This window comes from Salmo trutta, chromosome 25 (genome assembly GCF_901001165.1).
Source record: "Salmo trutta chromosome 25, fSalTru1.1, whole genome shotgun sequence".
Taxonomy (NCBI): Eukaryota; Metazoa; Chordata; class Actinopteri; order Salmoniformes; family Salmonidae; genus Salmo; species Salmo trutta.
Window position 1 is genome coordinate 25,535,148 of NC_042981.1, and position 23,772 is coordinate 25,558,919.

A 23,772-nucleotide genomic window follows, 5' to 3' on the forward strand; every position below is an offset into this window, starting at 1 on the left:
CAGAAATTTGAATCCAGTAGCACAAACTCCAAAAAGTTCTGGGACACTGTAAAGTCCATGGAGAATAAGAGCACCTCCTCCCAGCTGCCCACTGCACTGAGGCTAGGAAACACTGTCACCACCGATAAATCTACGATAATTGAGAATTTCAATAAGCATTTCTCTACGGCTGGCCCTGCTTTCCACCTGGCTATCCCTACCCCGGTCAACAGCACCGCACCCCCCACAGCAACTTGCCAAAGCCTCCCCCATTTCTCCTTCACCCAAATCCAGATAGCTGATGTTCTGAAAGAGCTGTAAAATCTGGAACCCTACAAATCAGCCGGGCTAGACAATCTGGACCCTCACTTTCTAAAATTATCCGCCAAAATTGTTGCAACTCCTATTACCAGCCTGTTCAACCTCTCTTTCGTATCATCTGAGATCCCCAAAGATTGGAAAGCTGCCGCGGTCATCCCCCTCTTCAAAGGGGGAGACACTTGACCCAAACTGCTACAGACCTATATCTATCCTACCCTGCCTTTCTAAGGTCTTCAAAAGCCAAGTTAACAAACAGATCACCAACCATTTCGAATCCTGCCGTACCTTCTCCGCTATGCAATCTGGTTTCTGAGCTGGTCAAGGGTGCACCTCAGCCACACTCAAGGTCCTAAACGATATCATAACTGCCATCGATAAAAGGCAATACTGTGCAGCTTTATTCATCGACCTGGCTAAGGCTTTCGACTCCGTCAATCACCACATTCTTATCGGCAGACTCAACAGCCTTGGTTTCTCAAATGACTGCCTCGCCTGGTTCACCAACTACTTCTCAGAGTTCAGTGTGTCAAATCGGAGGGCCTGTTGTCTGGACCTCTGGCAGTCTATGGCGGTGCCACAGGGTTCAATTCGGTATCAGCTTTTTTTGATCCTCCAATAAATCAGTATCAGCGTTGGAAAATCATAATCGGTCGACCTCTAGTCTAAACCAAAGACTCCACTATGAAATTAACCATTTAAATAGAATTTTTCATGATGTCACTGTGATAACTGTTGATAGACGTAGCTGGTAAATTCGCTCTGGATATCTACTCCGATTTCAGAGCACTCGTCTGACTGTGCCAGAGCGCAGAATAACTGACGAGTTTACGAACGCTAACCCGTTGAATATGGCCGGTGTCATTAAAGGTTGGGGAATAAAAGTGTAAGAAAAAAGCGTAATTAAATTGTTGCCAGCAGCAGTCAGCAACGCTCTGGATAACATAAAGACAGCCTAACCAGCTCTGCTAGAGCAAGTAAAATGGTCAGAGTGAGCTGTTCCCTCATTTGTGTATGAAAGTAGCTAGCAAGCTAGCCAACGTTAGCTTGGGTGCTTGACTGCTGTTAGGTCAGAACGCTCGGATCAACCCTACTCCTCGGCCAGAGCATCCAGTGTGCGCACCGAACGCTCCGAGAGCGAAACGCTCTGAATTTACATAACTGACAATCTGACAACGCTCTGAGTTTGTTTACGAACGCCCAGGGCACACTCTGAGCACACTTTGGCACATCAGATTGAATTTACAAACACACCCATACTATAAACCAGGCTTTAGTCTTGACATTTTTGTGTTGTTTAGTACATGGCCTCACATGTGAATCCTTAAAACAGCTGGGTGGGGCTAAAGTTAAGAGGTTGTGAACGATGCTGAATGGGTGTAGACAAAGAGCTCTCCAGTAGGTATACAAAAACATTCAAAAGGCCATTTTCTCAAAAGTGAGGTTACAAGTTATTCAACTTTCAAAACAGAATTACTTTCCAATTGTTCCTCAACTGTAGTGAATGATATACCATTTTGTAGCTCTGAGTCTCTACTTTTATACAATGTAAAAAAAAAATCACATTTTGCTACATAAAGACCGAATCAAGCTGGTCAATCACAAATACAGGTAAGTTCAAAAATAAAGGAAATACCAACATAAAAAGTGTCTTAAAGGGATAATCCAGCCCCAAATCACAAATTCCAATGATTAACAATGTTAAATAGTGTTAAATGATACTAATATGTGAAAACAAGTTTTGGGAACAAATGTTTAATTTCGTAGTTATAACAAGGTTGGTAGAAACATGTGAAAATCCATTTTGGAAATCTGTTGTAGAGGTCGACCGATTATGATTTTTCAACGCCGATGCCGATTATTGGCGGACCCCCCAAAAATCCGATACCGATTAATCGGCCAATTTTTTTATATATTTATAATGACAATTACAACAATGCTGAATGAACACTTATTTTAAGTTAATATAATACATCAATACTATCAATTTAGCCTCAAATAAATAATGAAACATGTTCAATTTGGTTTAAATAATGCAAAGACAAAGTGTTGGAGAAGAAAGTAAAAGTGCAATATGTGCCATGTAAAAAAGCTAACGTTTAAGTTCCTTGCTCAGAACATGAGAACATATGAAAGCTGGTGGTTCCTTTTAACATGAGTCTTCAATATTCCCAGGTAAGAAGTTTTAGGTTGTAGTTATTATAGGAATTATAGGACTATTTCTCTCTATATGATTTGTATTTCATATACCTTTGACTATTGGATGTTCTTATAGGCACTTTAGTATTGCCAGTGTAACAGTATTGCTTCCGTCCCTCTCCTCGCTCCAACCTGGGATCGAACCAGGAACACATCGACAACAGCCACCCTCGAAGCAGCGTTACCCATGTAGAGCACGGGGGAATAACCACTCCCAAGTCTCAGAGCGAGTGTCATAAACAGCGTAATGCTTGAAGAATTGCGAAGAGCTGCTGGCAAAACGCACGAAGGTGCTGTTTGAATGAATGCTTACGAGACTGCTGCTGCCTACCATCGCTCAGTCAGACTGCTCTATCAAATATCAAATCATAGACTTAATTATAACATAATAACACACAGAAATACGAGCCTTTGGTCATTAATATGGTCGAATCTGGAAACGATAATTACGAAAACAAAACGTTTATTATTTCAGTGAAATACGGAACCGTTCCGTATTTTATCTAACGGGTGGCATCCCTAAGTCTAAATATTCCTGTTACATTGCACAACCTTCAATGTCATGTCATAATTATGTACAATTCTGGCAAATTAATTACGGCCTTTGTTAGGAATAAATGGACTTCACACAGTTCGCAATGACCGGGCGGCCCAAACTGCTGTATATACCCTGACTGCTTGCACGCAACGCAAGAGAAGTGACACAAATTCATGTTAGCAGGCAATATTAAATAAATATGCAGGTTTAAAAATATATACTTGTATTGATCTTAAAACAAGGCATTGATGTTTATGGTTAAGTACATTGGTGCAACGACATTGCTTTTTCGCAAATGAGCTTGTTAAATCATCACCCGTTTGTCGAAGTAGGCTGTGATTCGATGAGAAATTAACAGGCACCGCATCGATTATATGCAACGCAGGACACATTAGATAAACTAGTAATATCAACCATGTGTAGTTAACCTCTCTGGGCTTGGTGGGACGCTTGCGTTATTCAAATACCTTAGAAATGCTATTACTTCAATTTCTCAAACATATGACTATTTTACACCATTTTAAAGACAAGACTCTCGTTAATCTAACCACACTGTCCGATTTCAAAAAGGCTTTACAACGAAAGCAAAACATTAGATTATGTCAGCAGAGTACCCAGCCATAAATAATCAGACACCCATTTTTCAAGCTAGCATATAATGTCACATAAACCCAAACCACAGCTAAATGCAGCACTAACCTTTGATGATCTTCATCAGATGACAATCTTAGGACATTATGTTATACAATACATGCATGTCTGTTCAATCAAGTTCATATTTATATCAAAAACCAGCTTTTTACATTAGCAGGTGACTAGCATGTGACTAGCATTCCCACCGAACACTTCCGGTGAATTTACTAAATTACTCACGATAAACGTTCACAAAAAAGAAATTACTTTAAGAATTATAGATACAGAACTCCTTTATGCAATCGAGGTGTCCGATTTTAAAATAGCTTTTCGGTGAAAGCACATTTTGCAATATTCTAAGTAGATAGCCCGGCATCACAGGGCTAGCTATTTAGACACCCAGCAAGTTTAGCACTCACCAAAGTCAGATTTACTATAAGAAAAATGTTATTACCTTTGCTGTCTTCGTCAGAATGCACTCCCAGGACTTCTACTTCAATAACAAATGTTGGTTTGGTCCCAAATAATCCATTGTTATATCCAAATAGCGGCGTTTTGTTCGTGCGTTCAAGACACTATCCGAAAGGGTAAATAAGGGTTACGAGCACGACGCATTTCGTGACAAAAAAATTCTAAATATTCCATTACCGTACTTCGAAGCATGTCAACCGCTGTTTAAAATCAATTTTTATGCCATTTTTCTCGTAAAAAAGCGATAATATTCCGACTGGGAAATCGTTTTTTATTACAAAGAGAGTGAAAGTAAAAGCATGCTATCCCCTCATGCACGAGCCTCAGTCTGATGGCCCTCTGATAGAGCACTTGCCAAACGCGCTAGTGTGTTTCAGCCTGGGCCTGGAATTACGTCATTCAGCTTTTTCCCGGGTTCTGAGAGCCTATGGGAGCCGTAGGAAGTGTCACGTCATGCCAGAGATCCCCTGTTTTTGTTAGAGATGATCACGGAGGGCAAGAAATGGTCAGACAGGCCACTTCCTGTAAGGAATCTTCTCAGGTTTTGGCCTGCCAAATGAGTTCTGTTATACTCACAGACACCATTCAAACAGTTTTAGAAACTTTAGGGTGTTTTCTATCCAAAGCCAATAATTATATGCATATTCTAGTTACTGGGCAGGAGTAGTAACCAGATTAAATCGGGTACGTTTTTTATCCGGCCGTGCAAATACTGCCCCCCTAGCCCCAACAGGTTAACTAGTGATTATGTTAAGATTGATTGTTTTTTCTAAGATAAGTTTAATGCTAGCTAGCAACTTACCTTGGCTTCTTGCTGCCCTCGCGTAACAGGTAGTCAGCCTGCCATGCAGGCTCCTCGTGGAGCGCAATGTAAGGCAGGTGGTTAGAGCGTTGGACTAGTAACCGGAAGGTTGCAAAAACGAATCCCCGAATCCCCCCTGAACAAGGCAGTTAACCCCCGTTCCTAGGCCGTCATTGAAAATAAGAATGCGTTCTTAATCTGACTTGCCTAGTAAAAAAAAAAGTAAAATGTAAATATTAAAAATTAAATTACAAAATTTAAAATAAAATAGGCAAATTGGTGGCCAAAAATACCGATTACCGATTGTTATGAAAACTTGAAATCAGCCCTAATTAAAATCGGCCATTCCGATTAATCGGTTGACCTCTAATCTGTTGCATCTCAAATCTACTACAAAGCACACAATGCAATGCTCTCTCTCTCTGGGCTGGCTGGCTGGCTAGCTAGAACACATAGCTACCAGAGTCAATATCAGCATGTCAAATAGCTAGCTAGCTGTCAAAATTGGCTAAATAAAACTGCACTATCAATTTAGGAGGCTTACTTACCGAGTTCAACTTGAAGTTAGTCTCGGTCATTGAGCTATAAACTGCATCTCTGCCCAGAGCGAGAGCAGAGTAACGTTGCTTACTCACAGATACTTTTGAGGAGATGGGGAAACTCCATTAGAATCGTTTTAACAAGTTTCCCATAAGTCATCAATGGGCCGCGCAGGGCATTCTGGGTGATTCTGGGAGAAGGACACCTCTCCTTCAAGGAGTGAATGGGTTAATAGGGCGTGAACAATGCATTTTGTGAGATAATTAACTTGTTCTCTGAAATATCGTATAACTTTGGAATAGTAACATTACGTACATTTGAGGAAAATAGGCAGGTTTCTCAACACATACCCTGACTTTGGGAAGGTTACGTTTAGCTTAGCAACCGCGTGACACAGCATGACAACATGAATGCAATGGGTTGACAGTCAGTGGGTGGGGAGTTTCTTCATTCATTGCCCAAGTAGATTCCAATCGCCTCCATTCTGTAATATATCTCCATTTCCCACAGACACAGGGCACATTGCGACATGGTACTTGAAGGAGAAACGGAGTTGAACAATTTGGTACACCAATTTAGAGTGAGCACACCTAAGCGAAATATATATTCTTTGTCATGACAATATAAACGGATGGATGTATTCAAGACATGTATTCCCATACCATCTATTGGCTGATTTGGCGATCTGGAGTGCAGGTAATTGTTTTATATCGTGTGTTTTTCCCCATCTAGTGATGAGAATTATGTAGCTATGACTCAATCCTACACAATATCCTGATTTTCACAGACGGACCACTTATAATTTAAATCATGGGGAATTGTTTTATTTTACCCACTGACAGAACATAGGCTTTCACCAAATTGACGAATATAAATAATTGTATTTCTGGCGGTGGATTATCCCTTTAATAGGGTGTTGGGCCACCACGAGCCAGAAGAGCTTCAATGCACCTTGGCATAGATTCTACAAGTGTCTAGCACTTTATTGGAGAGATTAACACCATTCTTCCACAAGAAATTACATCACTATGTTTTGTTGATGGAAAACGCTATCTCAGGCACCGCTCCAGAATCTCCCGTAAGTGTTCAATTTGGTTGAGATCTGGTTATGGAGATGGCCATGGCATATGGTGTACATCGTTTTCATGCTCATCAAACCATTCCATGACCACTTGTGTCCTGTGGAAGGGGGCATTGTCATCCGATGGGGACATAGCTATGGTAGCCAAAATAGCCTGCCCAGCATTTTTATACATGACCCTAAGCATGATGGGATGTTAACTGCTCAATTAACTCACAAATCATCCCTGTATGGAAGCACCTGCTTTCAATATACTTTGTATCCCTCTTTTACTCAAGTCTTTACATTTTTGGGGCATTCTTTATCGGTCTATCCTAGTCAGTTCTGTCTCTAACGGGACACCAGACCTACCTGTGCCAGACCCAAGTACTTGTTGACATTCTCAGAGAGATAGATCATGTCCCCGTCTTCAGACAGCACCATGAGGAAGCCCTCCAGAGCCTTCAGATAGGAGACATTCAGCTGGGAGTCCATCTCACTCTCCTGCTCCTCTACTACTGTCTTATCATCTGGAAAAAGAGAGCGAGAGAGAGGGGTGAGGGGGTGAGAAAGAGAATAAGAGAGAGGGAGGTAGCAGAAGGGACCGCGTGGCAGACACAGGGACATGAAAAAAAGCAGGATATATGATTTCTAGCCAACACACATGCTTGTGTGGCAGGGTACTGCAACATACACAGAAACACTAAAAGGCTCCGTTCACATAGGCAGCCCAATTCTGATATTTGTTCCACTAATTGGTCTTTTGACCAATAACATCAGATATTTTTCAGAGCTGATCTGATTGGTCAAAAGACGAATTAGTGAAAAAATAAGAAGAATTGGCTGCCTGTCTAAACGCAGTCAAAAAGTGCCCAATTATTGACACCCTTGATAGAGATGAGCAAAAATGACAGTATAAAATAAATAATTGTAATACTGAGCTATCCAGGCTTTATCACATCCGGCCATGATTGGGAGTCCCATAGGGCTGCGCACAATTGGCCCAGGGTCGTCCGGGTGTGGCCAGGGTACGCCGTCATTGTAAATAAATAATTTGTTCTTAACTCTTACATCTAGATGTTCCGCTAGCGGAACACCTGCTCCAATATCCAATGATGGGCGTGGCGCGAAATACAAATTCCTCTAAAATCCGAAAACTTCAATTTTTCAAACATATGACTATTTTACAGCATTTTAAAGACAAGCCTCTCGTTAATCTAACCACACTGTCCGATTTCAAAAAGGCTTTACAGCGAAAGCAAAACATTAGATTATGTCAGCAGAGTACCCAGCCAGAAATAATCAGACCCCCATTTTTCAAGCTAGCATATAATGTCACAAAAACCCAGAAGACAGCTAAATGCAGCACTAACCTTTGATGATCTTCATCAGATGACAACCCTAGGACATTATGTTATACAATGCATGCATGTTTTGTTCAATCAAGTTCATATTTATATAAAAAAAACAGCTTTTTTACATTAGCATGTGACGTTCAGAACTAGCATACCCCCCGCAAACCTCCGGTGAATTTACTAAATTACTCACGATAAATGTTCATAAAAAACATAACAATTATTTTAAGAATTATAGATACAGAACTCCTCTATGCACTCGATATGTCCGATTTTAAAATAGCTTTTCGGTGAAAGCACATTTTACAATATTCTCAGTAGATAGCCCGGCATCACAGGGCTAGCTATTTAGACACCCACCAAGTTTAGCACTCACCAAAATCAGATTTACTATTAGAAATGTTTGATTACCTTTGATGTTCTTCGTCAGAATGCACTCCCAGGACTTCTACTTCAATAACAAAATGTAGGTTTGGTCCAAAATAATCCATAGTTATGTTCCATCAGCGACGTTTTGTTCGTGCGTTCTAGACACTATCCGAATGGTAAATAAGGGTCGTGCGCATGGCGCATTTCGTGACAAAAGATTTCTAAATATTTCATTACCGTACTTCGAAGCATGTCAACCGCTGTTTAAAGTCAATTTTTATGCCATTCTTCTCGTAAAAATGCGATAATATTCCGACCGGGAATCTGCAATTAGGTAAACAGCCGAAAGAAAATAAATCACGGGGTCGACTCGGGCACGAGCATGAAGCCCTTTGTCCTCTGATAGACCACTTAGCAAAAGCGCTCGTGTGTTTCAGCTAGGGCTTTGAATTACGTCATTCAGCTTTTTCCCGGGCTCTGAGGGCCCATGGAAGCCGTAGGAAGTGTCACGTAACAGCAGAGATCCTTTGTAATGGATAGAGAGAATCAAGAAGGGAAAGAAATGGTCAGACAGGGTACTTCCTGAACAGAATCTTCTCATGTTTTGGCCTGCCAAATGAGTTCTGTTATACTCACAGACACCATTCAAACAGTTTTAGAAACTTTGGAGTGTTTTCTAATTCTATGCATATTCTAGTTTCTGGGCAGGAGTAATAATCAGATTAAATCGGGTACGTTTTTAATCCAGCCGTGAAAATACTGCCCCCTATCCATAACAGGTTAACCTCTTACATATAGATGTTCCGCTAGCGGAACGCCTCACCAATATCCAATGATAGAGCGTGGCGCGAATTACAAACTCTTCAAAAATCCAAAAACTTCCATTTTTCAAACATATGACTATTTTACACCATTTTAAATACAAGACTCTCCTTTATCTAACCACATTGTCCGATTTCAAAAAGGCTTTACAACGAAAGCAAAACATTAGATTATGTCAGGAGAGTACCCAGCCAGAAATAATTTTGTTCAATCAAGTTCATATTTATATCAAAAACCAGCTTTTTACATTAGCATGTGACGTTCAGAACTAGCAAACACACCGAAAACTTCCGGTGAATTTACTAAATTACTCACGATAAACGTTCACAAAAAACATAATTATTTTAAGAATTATAGATACAGAACTCCTTTATGCAATCGCGGTGTCCGATTTTAAAATAGCTTTTCGGTGAAAGCACATTTTGCAATATTCTGAGTAGATAGCCCGTGATGGCCGGGCTAGCTATTTTGACACCCACCAAGTTTGGCACTCACCAAACTCAGATTTACTATAAGAAAAATGTGCTGTTCTTCGTCAGAATGCACTCCGAGGACTTCTACTTCAACACCCAATGTTGTTTTGGTTCCAAATAATCCATAGTTATATCCAAATAGCGGAGTTTTGTTCTTGCGTTCAAGACACTATCCGAAGGGTGACGCGCCGGCGCCTATCGTGACAAAAAAATGCAAAATATTCCATTACCGTACTTCGAAGCATGTCAAACGCTGTTTAAAATAAATTTTTATGCGATTTTTCTCTTAAAATAGCGATAATATTCCGACCGGGAGACGTTGTATCCGTTCAAACACTGAAAGAAGAAAATGGTGTCTTCACGTGCACGCGCGCACCCGTGTCATTGTTCTCAGATCGACCACTTTCCAAATCCCCTACTGTTTTTCGCCCAGGGACTGCAGAGTCATCATTCCCAGTTCTGGCGCCTTCTGAGAGCCTATGGGAGCCTTAGAAAGTGTCACGTTACAGCAGAGATCCTCTATTTTCCATAAAGAGGCTACAGAAAGACAAGAAATGGTCAGAGAGGGCACTTCCTGTTTGGAATCTTCTCAGGTTTTTGCCTGCCATATGAGTTATGTTATACTCACAGACACCATTCAAACAGTTTTAGAAACTCTAGGGTGTTTTCTATCCAAATCAAACAATTATATGCATATTCTAGTTTCTGGGCAGGAGTAATAATCAGATTAAATCGGGTACGTTTTTTATCCGGCCGTGAAAATACTGCCCCCTAGCCATAAGAGGTTATTCAACGTAGACAAACTGAGCATTGTATGTGTATATATATATCTGACTTGGCTCATAGTGACTTTGAGGCGAGCCTTGTATTTCGTTTTCAAAGTGGGTGACGGAAGCAAAACGGCCACCTTTCACCGAGATGTGCTCGACATGAAGATTTTGCTTCACACAGAGTTTGAAGAAGGATGTAAGGCAACTTGTAAGGGCCCTAATGATGGAAAATGGAGCAAGACAAGGGTCGGCTTGGGGCCAGAGGATGATGACTTTGTGGCTGAACTGATCTACAATTATGGAGTGGGAGAATATCGCCTAGGCAATGACTTCCTCGGTTTGACTTTGCAGTCTAGCCAGGCTGTCAGCAATGCTAAGCGGCTTGGTTGGCCCCTCACTGAGGTTTGAAAAGGCCTCTATCTGGCTGAGGCCCCAGAAGGTTATTGCTTCTACCTGGTGGACAAAGAACAGCCTCCCAATGATCCTGTCCAGAAGGTGTGTCTGGCGGGGACTGACCTGCAGAAATCAACACAATACACTGCTGCTCCTCCCTTCTGGGGATGAAGGTGAACAAGGGCAATGAGAAGACTGTGCTGATGGGATTCACAGACACTCACTGTCAACTAGAGCTTCACAACATTGTTGGGACAGTAGATCATGGGACAGCCTTCAGGCGGATAGCATTCTCCTGTCCACGTGAGCAGTTGGCAGATCTTGAAGCCTTGATGACAAAGGGAAACCATAAAATCCTTACTATCTTAGTTAGCCTGGACACCCCTGGGAAGGCTACAGTAGGTAATTTGGGCTGATTCAGATGCCCATGAGATCTGCTTTGTTGTTTGAGTGTTTATTGTGTTTATTGTGTTGTGGGTTCCCAGACACAAAATACCAATTAGGGGAACAAATATCACAATTGAGCTGCCTATGTGAATGGAGCCTTTAGTGTTTCTGTGTATGTTGCAGTACCCGCTCCCTTCTTTTTCCCCATAGGGTTTTCATGTCAAATAACAATGTGTTCAAAGTGCCTACTATTATATTCTAACTATAGAATTATAATAATTAGTGTTTTGATCTAAATTGCAAGATTTGGTTAAAAATAAGGCTTACATTTTTTCTGACAATATCCTGCAGAACTGTGTGACAATGTGGAATTGCAGCAATTGATGAAAATGCTGAATTGTTTTTATAAAAAAAATAATAATTGTAGGGGGTTAAAGTTTAATTGAACAGTATAAAACAATCAGAATGGAGAAAGACCCATTTAATCATTTAGAAATGTATGTGTTGCCAACCTAGGTTCACGCACTACTCATAAAGCAAATTTACAATTTGTATTATTCAAAAGCATCAAATACCGTCATACTGTGAACATTTTGAAAAATACAGTGATGTGATATTTTGGCCATATCGCCCATCCCTACTATTCATATAGGCCAATTCCCACAAGTCTAAAGGGTTAACACGGGCCCAGGACCAGTGGAAGCAAAATAGCCCCATAACATCAAAGCTCCACCACCATATTTTACTGTAGGTATGGTGTTCTTTTCTGCTTATGCATTCTCATTTCGATGCCAAACCCACCGCTGGTGAGTGTGGCCAAAGAGCTCTATTTGCATGTCATCTGACTAGGGCACCGTTTCCAATCCAAGTGCCAATGCCGTTTAGCGAAGTCCAGGTGGTGCTATAGTCAAATGACATGAAAATTGAGCACTTTGGCCACGCACACCAGTGGTGGGTTTGGCATTGAAAAACAAACATGCAGAAAAGTACCTCATACCTACAGTCAAATATGGTGGTGGATCTGATATTATGGGGCTATTTTGCTTCCACTGGTGCTGGTTCCTTGTTGATGTCAAAGGCATCATGATTTTTACCCAGTACCAGGACATTTTAGCCAAAAACCTGGTTGCCTGGAGGCTGAAACTTAGCCACTTGTAGATCTATCAGACGGTAACACCAAGCACATATCACAATCCACAAAGACATAGTTAATTGGCCACAAAATCAGCATTTTGCAATTGCCGTCTCAGGGCTTGAAACCAATTGAATACCTGTGGTTTGATTTGAAGAGGGCAGTCCATAAGCGCAGACGTAGGATATCATGGATCTGGAAGGATTCTGTATGGATGAATAGTCTAAGGTGAGGTGCTGTATTAAAAACAGGTGTCAATTTTGACTCCTACTTTTCTTGAGAATTTTTTTATTACTTGTTAAACAATCTCTTTCTCTAAGCAACTGTAAAATATGATTTCAACATTTTTTGAGCATGCAGTATTTAATTAATTTATTTTATTTAACCTTTTATTTAACTAGGCAAGTCAGTTAAGAAACCCCACCACCGATGTATTCATCCGCGATGCATAAGCAACATTTTTCATAGCCAACCTTCTCTCCTACGGCGACCAGAAAGTCCTCCATAGTGACAGTGGCTTCAGTAATGCACCTAAAGCCGTGCCAAGAAATACAATATACTTAATTCTACCACAAAAAGAAAAATAATGAACCTTAATCATGCATAGAAAAACAAGAAAGAAAACACAGGCAATGTAACTCCAGACAACACTCGCTCATACAATTCCTAGCATGCACCAAACACTCCCAGCAAGCAGAGAGAAACCGAGAGAAACCGAGAGAAACCGAGAGAAACCGAGAGAAACCGAGAGAGAGAGAGAGAGAGAGAGAGAGAGAGAGAGAGAGAGAGAGAGAGAGAGAGAGAGAGAGAGAGAGAAACAGACCGAGAGACCGAGAGAGAGAAACAGACCGAGAGACCGAGAGAGACCGAGAGAGAGAAACAGACCGAGAGAAACAGACCGAGAGAAACAGACCGAGAGAGACCGAGAGAGAGAAACAGACCGAGAGAAACAGACCGAGAGAGACCGAGAGAGAGAAACAGACCGAGAGAAACAGACCGAGAGAGAGAGAGAAAGAAACAGACCGAGAGAGAGAGAGAAAGAAACAGACCGAGAGAGAGAGAGAATGGATTAGAAAAAGCTATAAAGGACAATCAAAACCCATTGGACTCCCCAATTACTGACCAGGAGCTCTATAAGAAACTTCAGGCTCTCAAATTTAAAAAAGCCTGCGGACCTGATGGCATCCTAAATGAGATGCTCAAACTCACTAGTGCAAAATTTCAATTGGCTATATTAAAACTGTTTAATTTGATCCTGAGTGTAGGTTATTTCCCTGACATCTGGAATCAAGGACTCATAACCCCAATCTTTAAGAATGGAGAGAAATTTGACCCTAACAATTAGAGGCATTTGTGTGAACAGTAACCTGGGGAAGGTTTTCTGTAGTATCATCAATGTAAGAGTTCTAAACTTCCTTAATAAGCACAATGTCTTGAGTAAAAGCCAAATTGGATTTATACCAAAACATCGCACAACTGATCATATTTACACCTTACACACCCTGATAGATAAACATGTCCACCAAAATAATACCAAAATATACACTTGCTTTATCGACTTCCAAAAAGCATTTGATTCTATTTGGCATACAGGACTGTTCTACAAAGTTATTGAAAGTGGTGTAGGGGGTAAAACATATGACATAATTAAATCAATGTATACTGGCAATACGTGCAGCATTAAAATTGGTAAGAAAAGAACAGAATTCTTTAACCAGGGGCGGGGCCTTCGTCAGGGTTGCAATCTGAGCCCTGCACTCTTCAATATTTACATTAACGAATTGGCCACTATTCTAGAAAAATCCTCAGCCCCTGGTGTTAGTCTCCACAATTCAGAAGTTAAATGCCTACTCTTCGCAGATGACCTATGCCTGCTGTCACCCACAGCACATGGTCTACAGCAGAGCCTGGACCTGCTAGAGCAGTACTGCCAGACCTGGGCCCTGGCAGTAAACCCCAAAAAGACTAAAATAATGATTTTCCAGAGAAGATCCAGATCTCAGGGAATTAGACCAAAGTTCTCAATTGGTACAAAATATATAGAGTACTACACACACTACAATTACATAGGTTTAAAAATAAGCTCAACTGGACACCTTAATGAGGCAGTTAACCTGTTATGGTATAGGGGGCAGTATTTTCACGGCTGGATAAAAAAATGTACCCGATTTAATCTGGTTACTAATCCTACCCAGTAACTAGAATATGCATATACTTATTATATATGGATAGAAAACACCCTAAAGTTTCTAAAACTGTTTGAATGGTGTCTGTGAGTATAACAGAACTCATTTGGCAGGCAAAACCCTGAGACAGATTCTGACAGGAAGTGGATACCTGATGTGTTGAATTGACTTTAAGCCTATGCCATTGAAAAACAAAGGGGCTGAGGAATGTTTTGGCACTTCCTATTGCTTCCACTAGATGTCACCAGCCTTTACAAAGTGTTTTGAGTCTTATACTGTGAGATCTGACCGAACAAGAGCCTTGGAACGGTGATGGCCCATTAGACACCTGGCGTGCGAGTTGATGTTGGGTACTCTCGTTCCCATACGTTTTAAAAGAGAACCCAATCGTCCGCCTTGAATTTTATTCATGTTCTGGTTAAAAAAGGCACTAATGATTTATGCGATACAACGTTTGACATGTTTGAACGAACGTAAATATATTTTTTCCGTTCGTGAAGTGAAGTCCGGCTGGCTTAGATCATGTGCTAACAACACGGAGCTTTTTGGACATAAATGATGAGCTTTTTTGAACAAAACTACATTCGTTATGGACCTGGGATTCCTGGAAGTGACATCTGATGAAGACAATCAAAAGGTAATGGATTATTTACATAGTATTTTCGATTTTAGATCTCTTCAACATGGCGGTTAGTCTGTATCGCAAAGCGTATTTTTCTGGGCGCAGTGCTCAGATTATTGCAAAGTGTGATTTCCCAGTAAGGTTATTTTTAAATCTGGCAAGTCGATTGCGTTCAAGAGATGTAAATCTATAATTCTTTGAATGACAATATAATATTTTACCAATGTTTTCTAATATTAATTAATTATTTTGTTGTGATGACTTGACTGCCGGTTATTGGAGGGAAACGATTTCCTGAACATCAACGCCATAGTAAAACGCTGTTTTTGGATATAAATATGAACTTGATAGAACTAAAAATGCATGCATTGTCTAACATAATGTCCTAGGAGTGTCATCTGATGGAGATTGTAAAAGGTTAGTGCATAATTTTAGCTGATTTTATGGTTTTGGTGACGCCTGTCTTTGAATTGACAATACATTACACACAGCTATTGTCAATGTACTCTCCTAACATAACCTAACTTTATGCTTTCGCCGTAAAACCTTTTTGAAATCGGACAACGTGGTTAGATTAAGGAGATGTTTATCTTTCAAAGGGTGTAAGATAGTTGTATGTTTGAGAAATTTGAATTTTGACATTTATTTGGTTTCAAATTTGCCGCTCTTGAAATGCACCTGCTGTTGATAGGGTGCGCCACGGGTGGCACGCTAGCGTCCCACATAGCCCCAAGAAGTTAATGAACTGAGAGAGAAAGCACGCAGGGCATTCTACGCCATTAAAAAGCAAATTCAAATTGAAATACCTATTAAAATTTGGCTAAAACTAATTGAATATGTCATTGAACCAATTGCACTTTATGGCAGCGAGGTGTGGGGTCCACTTGCAAAACAAGATTTCATCAAATGGGACAAACACCCCATTGAAACCCTACATGCAGAGTTCTGTAAGATTCTCCTACATGTCCAGAGGAAAACTACAAACAATGCATGCAGGGCAGAATTAGGCCAATATCCACTAATAATAAAAACTCAAAAAAGAGCAATTAAGATTTGGAAACATCTAAAATACAGTGACCCCCTCTCATATCATTACCAAGCCCTGCAATGCCAAGAGCTGAGCAAAGAAAAAAGTCCCCTCATCCAGCTGGTCCTGGGGCTGAGTTCAAACCTGTTCTACTAACACACTGAAGCCTCAGGACCAGAACATCCAATCAATCAGAATAAACCAAATTACAACACAGTCAAAACAAAACTACATTGCTTATTGGGAAACACAAGCACAAACACAAAGCAAAATGCAGTGCTATCTGGCCCTAAATCGATAGTACACTATGGCTAAATATTTGACCATGGTTACTGATCAAAACCTTAGAAAAACCTTGACAAAGTACAGGCTCAGTGAGCACAGCCTTGCCATTGAGAAGGGTAGACACAGGAAAACCTGGCTCCCTGTAGAGGAAAGGCTGTGCAACCACTGCACAACAGCAGAACCTGAGACGGAGCTGCATTTCCTGACAAAATGTCCAAAATATAAAACAATTAGAGAGTGTCATTTCCCCAAATTTGAAACCCTTATTCAAGGTTTTAAAGACCTCTCTGATGAGGATAGGCTACCCGTCCTGTTGGGGGAGGACGCAGAGAGCTGTGTGTTGGCAGCGCACTACATTGCTGCCTGCCATAAGATGAGGGACAGTGTCTGACAGACCAATAAACCTGCACATGTACTCTACTGTATGATTATTGTTGTTACTGTTGTCCCGTTGACAATTTTTGATTCTCATTTTTATATTGTAAATATCCAAAATAAGCTTTGGCAATATGTATATTGTTACGTCATGCCAATAAAGCGAATTAGAGAGAGCGAGAGACCGAGAGAGCGAGAGACCGATAGAGAGCGAGAGACCGATAGAGAGCGAGAGACCGATAGAGAGCGAGAGACCGATAGAGAGCGAGAGACCGATAGAGACCGATAGAGACCGATAGAGAGCGAGAGACCGATAGAGAGCGAGAGACCGATAGAGAGCGAGAGACCGATAGAGAGCGAGAGACCGATAGAGAGCGAGAGACCGATAGAGAGACCGATAGAGAGCGAGAGACCGATAGAGAGCGAGAGACCGATAGAGAGACCGATAGAGAGCGAGAGACCGATAGAGAGCGAGAGACCGATAGAGAGCGAAACACCGATAGAGAGCGAGACACCGAGAGAGAGCGAGACACCGAGAGAGAGCGAGACACCGAGAGAGAGAAACCTCATGGGCGAAGGAGCAATGGCTCCGCTTGCAGCCAAATATGTATTTGCCTGCCATAGCCTGAGGGACACTGAATAATAACATCTGCATAGTAAGCAGTAACTTACTTATTATTACTATTATTGTTATTACTGTTATTATTGTTGTTTATCATTCCAAATAGTAGTGGTATGGGTAGTAATGGTAATGATAACAGTTTAATGATGGTAGTGGTAGTAGTAGTGGTAATGATGATAGTAGTTGTAGTACTGATGTAATGGTGAAGATGACCGTTATTTAGTTAGAAGTTAGTTATAGATTCATTTTCCATATTTATATTTATTACATTCTACTATTTTACTATTATTTGACTACTATTTTATTGTTATTATTTTTAATTTTGTATTATTATTTACTGCCATTTTATATTATTATTTGTTATTGTATTACAATGTATACATTGTTGCTTTGGCAATATTAACACAATGTTTTTCATGCCAATAAAGCAGCTTGAATTTGAAAAACCGAGAGAGAGAGAAACCGAGAGAGAGAGAGAAACCGAGAGAGAGAGAGAAACCGAGAGAGAGAGAGAGAGAAACCGAGAGAGAGAGAGAGAGAAACCGAGAGAGAGCGAGAGAGAGAAACCGAGAGAGAGCGAGAGAGAGAAACCGAGAGAGAGCGAGAGAGAGAAACCGAGAGAGAGCGAGAGAGAGAAACCGAGAGAGAGCGAGAGAGAGAAACCGAGAGAGAGCGAGAGAGAGAAACCGAGAGCGAGAGAGAGAAACCGAGAGAGAGAGAGAGACCGGCCGAGAAAGCGAGAGAGAGACCGGCCGAGAAAGCGAGAGAGAGACCGGCCGAGAGAGCGAGACAGACCGGCCGAGAGAGCGAGACAGACCGGCCGAGAGAGCGAGACAGACCGGCCGAGAGAGCGAGACAGACCGGCCGAGAGAGCGAGACAGACCGGCCGAGAGAGCGAGACAGACAGCAAAAGAGCTGAATCAAGTAATGGAGTAAATTATAAAAATTGACATTACACACACACTGCGTATCAAATTTAACAAACCAAACATTAAATATCATTATCGAAGGTAAAGTAAAAACCCAAACCGGTCCATTCATCAATACCGGTATATAGTCAAATACGCTATACCACCCAGGATAGGGCTAAATTGAAATATTTCTTAAAGAAGAAATAACCAAGGTAGCAATTGAAAGGGAACAGTTAATTGGAAAAGTATTAGACCAAAAGGAGTACACAACAGTTCACCTGACAAGACTGAATCCAAACATCACACTGTTGAAAGGTATTGAAACCCCTATCTTTCAAACAAAATCTTTCTATGAGCAATTGTGTTAGTATAAAATATACATTTCCCAATTTTTTTGAGCATACAATAAAGCTCAGTATTTCAATTATTTATTTCATACGGGCATTTTTGCTCCTCTTTATCAAGGGAGTCAAAAATGTCAGACCCCCCTGTATATCCTCCTGTCTGCAAGTTTGTAGATCTCCCAGGGCAGTCCAGGCCGCCCACGCTGCTCACCTCACCGCTTTTTCTCACCTCCCACTTCTCTCCTCACCCCCACCCCTTAACCCCCAAGGCACTTTGGACACTACCATATTCCTCTTCCTCACTCCCCCCAGGGTACTGACCTGTGCTCAGCAGTTTCCTCATGTGCAGGTAGCTGATGGCCAGTCTCATGATAGAAGCCTTGTCTAGGTTGGAGGTGACACTGTGGGGCAGGGGCAGCTCCTGGGCCAGCTCATAGAACACCTCCGACTCCTTCCCCCTCCGGTATCGCGCTGCATCCCGGGACTTCTCCTTCCTCCGCTCCGAGCTCACCCTGCTGTGGTAGACAGGCCGGTCAACAAGATGCAAGTCAGAGTCCGGGCCTAACACACACACCACCAGGGATTGCATCCTTGTTGTCTGCCTGCCTGCTCTGCACACTGTTCACTAAGCCACTGGCCAGACAATGGGAAAGGCTGCAGCGACTGGGGTCTGCAACAAGCTCCAAGTCCAACCGTCTCACCCTAGCAGGCTCATTTACAGAAGCTGGCCCAGCCTGCCATCTTATTGGCTGCAAACCAAAGGAAGCACAGTGAGCCCCCCCATGGCATCATTGGCTGGGAGTGGGGACTTGTTTGTGTGTGATACACAGTAGATTCTCCACTCTGCCTGCTTGGTGCACTGCCAAGCCTCTCCACCAATCATCCTGACATTTACTGCCAATGCTACAATCCTCCACTATTGAGGGACAGCGAGGAGGGACAGACGGTCCTCGTTTAGGGGACACACATTAAAAAACACAGGCTACTGGACAAATGACAGCCTCCTAAAAAAAATGGTCCACTTCATGCAACAACAACCATAAGAGGAACAAAAAGGAGGCCGGTTTGAACCACGTGAAAAAACAATGCGGGCTAGGTCTCTGCCAAGATCAGTCCCTCAAAAGGTCCAAAAATATATATAAAGAAATGCTGTACAAATATAGGCCATGATGCAATTCTCCATTGAGTGAGAGAATGTTAAAATATGTAGGCTAATATAAGATCTTAACTACACAGTAAAAAAATATCCTCTGGGAAAAAACGACAAGGAGACTTTTTAATTCCGTAGAAGGGTCTGCCGAAAACAAAGGCAACAATAAAACATTTCATTCCCCTTCAGAGTTTCTTGTAAAGAAATATATACACAGTACCAGTCAAAAGTTTGGACACACCTACTCATTCAAGGGTTTTTCTTTATTTTTACATTGTAGAATAATAGTAAACACATCAAAACTATGAAATAACACATACATTTTCCGTATTGACTGACCTTCATGACCCTAAGTAATGATGGACTGTCGTTTCTCATGAAGTAACCAAAAAAAGTGATAAACAAATCAAAATATATTTTATATTTGAGATTCTTCAAAGTAGCCACCCTTTGCCTTGACAGCTTTGCACACTCGTCATTCTTTCAACCAGCTTCACCTGGGATGCTTTCCAACAGTCTTGGAGTTCGCACACAAGCTGAGAACTTGTTGGCTGCTTTTCCTTCATTCTGCGGTCCAACTCATCCCAAACCATCTCAGTTGGGTTGAGGTCAGGGGATTGTGGAGGCCAGGTCATATGATGCAGCACTCCATCACCCTCCTTCTTGGTCAAATAGCCCTTACACAGCCTGGAGGTGTGTTGGGTCATTGTCCTGTTGAAAAACAAATGATAGTCCCACTAAGCGCAAACCAGATGGGATGGCATATCGCTACAGAATTCTGTGGTAGCCATGCTGGTGAAGTGTGCCTTGAATTCTAAAGAAATCACAGACAGTGTCACCAGCTAAGCACCCCCACACCTCCTCCTCTATGCTTCACGGTGGGAACCACGCATGCAGAGATCATCCGTTAACCTACTCTGTGTCTCACAAAGACACAGCGGTTGGAAGCAAAAAGCTCACATTTTGGCTCATCAGACCAAAGGACAGATTTCCACCTGTCTAATGTCAATTGCTCGTATTTCTCGGCCCTTGCCAAGAAACATAGTTGGATTTTTTTTATTTAACTAGGCAAGTTAAAACCTCTACGGGCCACGGGGGCAGTGTTGAGAATTTTGAAAAAAATATGTGCCCATTTTTAACTGCCTCCTACACCAACTCAGAAGCTAGGATATGCATATTATTAACACATTCGGATAGAAAACACTCTGAATTTTCTAAAACAGTTTGAATGGTGTCTGTAAGTATAACAAAACTCATATTGCAGGCAAAAACCTGAGAAAAATAGATTTTAAAAAATGAGAATTTTGTGGCTGTACTATTTAGTGTCATTGTTTATTAGATACCATAGTGAGAAAGGAGTCAGTTCGCAACTCCTACGGCTTCCACTAGATGTCAGCGATCTTTATAAAGTTGTGTGAAGCTTCTATGATTAACAGGGAGCAAATTAGAATGCATTGAAGTTGACGTCCCTGGGATGTCGTCACTTCCATTATGGCCTGCACCTGCGCAATCATGAGACACGAGACATTTAAAAAAAAAAACGTTTTTCTAGACACAGGTGAGGTCGGGTTGAAACATTACTGATGTTTCACGTTAAAAATGGCTCTAAAGATTGATGCTAAACAACGTTTGACATGTTTGAACAAACGTAAATAGATTATTTTTGTAACTTTTTTAACTTTTCGCCGTGACTTCACACACCCCCCCCGCGCTACTTTTTAGTAGCCACCGAAGCGCTAACAACATGGAACAACTTGGAGTTATTTGGACATCAATTATGAACTTTGTCAAAAGAAACCACATTTGTTGTGGACCTGGAATTCCTGGAACTGCCAATGGATGAAGATAATCAAAGGTAATGGATTATTGACAATAGTATTATTGATATTACATGGTTACAAGATGATGCTAAGCTAATTAGGCTAGCTTATTGTTCTTAGCACAGCACCCGGTTTATTGCAACTTGTGATTTCCCAGTAAAGTTATTTTGAAATCTGGCAAGACAGTATCATTTACGAAATGTTAAACTATAATTATTTGAATGACAATATTATAATTTACCAATGTTTTCGAATAGTAATTTTGAAAATTGTAACGTTGTTCACCGGAAGCATTTCAGAGAAGAAAAAAATCAGAATTTCACCGCTACTGTAAAATGCGGTTTTTGGATATAAATATGAACTTGATGGAACAAAAAATGCATGTATTGTATAACATAATGTCCTAGGAGTGTCATCTGATGGAGATTGTCAAAGGTTGGTGCATAATTTTAGCTGGTTTCTGCTTTTGGTGACGCCTGACCTTTAATTGAAAATGGATGTTTGTACTTTTGTGGCTATGTACTGTCCTAACATAATCTAACTTTATGCTTTTGCCGTAAAGCCTCTTTGAAAATCGAACAATGTGGTTAGATTAAGGAGATGTTTATCTTTTAAATGGTGAAAAATAGTTGATCGTTTGAGAAATTGAAATTATTAGATTTTTGATGTTTTGAATTTCCAGCCTTGCTAGCAATCCCGTCTCAGGGTTCATTGCTAACCCGTGGCCTCAACAGGTTTAAGAACACATTTTTATTTACAATGACAGCCTACAGCTGCCAAACCCGGATGACGCTGGGCCAATTGTGCACCGCTCTATGGAACTCCCAATCACGGCCGGTTGTGACACAGCCTGGATTCAAACCAGGGTGTCTGTAGTGATGCCTCTAGCACTGAGATGCAGTGCCTTAGACCGCTGTGCCACTTGAACTCATTTATTTGGGCTGCATTCTGATGCTGGTAACTCTAATGATCGTCTGCAGTAGAGGTAACTCTGGGTCTTCCTTTCCTGTGGCGTGGAGAGCCAGTTTCATCATAGCGTTTGATGGTTTTTGCGACTGCACTTGAAGAAACTTTCAAAGTTCTTGACATTTTCCGTATTGACTGACCTTCATGACCCTAAGTAAATGATGGACTGTCGTTTCTCTTTGCTTATTTGAGCTGTTCTTGCCATAATATGGATTTGGTCTTTTACCAAATAGGGCTATCTTCTGTATACCACCCCTACCTTGTCACAACACAACTGACTGGCTCAAACACATTAAGGAAAGAAATTCCACAAATAAATAAGGCACACCTGTTAATTGAAATGCATTCCAGGTGACTACTTCATGAAGCTGGTTGAGAGAATGGCAAGAGTGTGCATAGCTTTCATCAAGGCAAAGGCTGGCTACTTTGAAGAACCTAAAATATTTGATTTGTTTAACACTTTTTTGGTTACTACATGATTCCATATGCTATTTCATAGTTTTGATGTCTCCACTATTATTCTACAATGTAGAAAATTGTAAAAATAAAGAAAAACCTTGGAATGAGTAGGTGTCCAAACTTTTGAATTGGTACTGTTTATACATCTCCCACATGTGATGTGAACACATGCATGGCTATGTATTGAAGCATGTAGAGATTGTAGACAAGTCAAGGCAATGACACCAATGCATACCAGAGGCTGCTGCTGAGTTGTGGTCTTAACCCTACAGACAACAGCGTAAATCAAAGTGTGCAACGCTCTCCATGAAAATAAAAACATCAGTAAAAAAAAAAAAATCCCCCCTGAAACATAATTGCAATTGATCTCATATGGAGTTAGAGTCAAATAAATTATATTATTTGAGACTGTCTGTAAAAATCAGTGAAATGCTTCAGTTAGCTAATTGAACGGAATTTTTAAAATATAATTTACTACTAGCCTATATAGATTTGCACATTTCCTAACATTTTGAGTACAGAAAGTCCCTCCTAACAGTTGACAGAAACTGATCCACCTCAATGTACATCATGTGCACACACAAATGAGTAGGCTAGATGGAGGTCTGTTTTGCAACCCAAATATTTTGCATGCTCAGTGAATGTGTCTGCAGGTTTTGCATCATGTGCATGCATGATGAGAATAACCAATGTAATACCTTAACCTGAAGTCAAACTGACAGACAGGCAGTCAGTCAGTAGGTAGCAGTTTGTGCCTCTTTACC

The 23,772-nt window shown here is 41.1% G+C and overlaps 1 protein-coding gene and 1 pseudogene across 1 annotated transcript in view; one reads left to right on the plus strand and one right to left on the minus strand.

Annotated features, from left to right (window-relative positions):
• Positions 1 to 23,772, minus strand: part of LOC115161803 (hypoxia-inducible factor 1-alpha) — a 37,766-nt gene that overhangs the window by 12,884 nt on the left and 1,110 nt on the right. The window contains exons 3-4 of the mRNA XM_029712578.1: positions 18,935 to 19,128; positions 6,913 to 7,070 (exon numbers count right to left, since the gene is read on the minus strand). Coding sequence (XP_029568438.1) covers positions 6,913 to 7,070; positions 18,935 to 19,128 — 352 coding nt within the window. The remainder of the gene's footprint in view (positions 1 to 6,912; positions 7,071 to 18,934; positions 19,129 to 23,772) is intronic.
• LOC115162695 (glyoxalase domain-containing protein 4 pseudogene) lies at positions 7,205 to 11,172 on the plus strand (annotated as a pseudogene).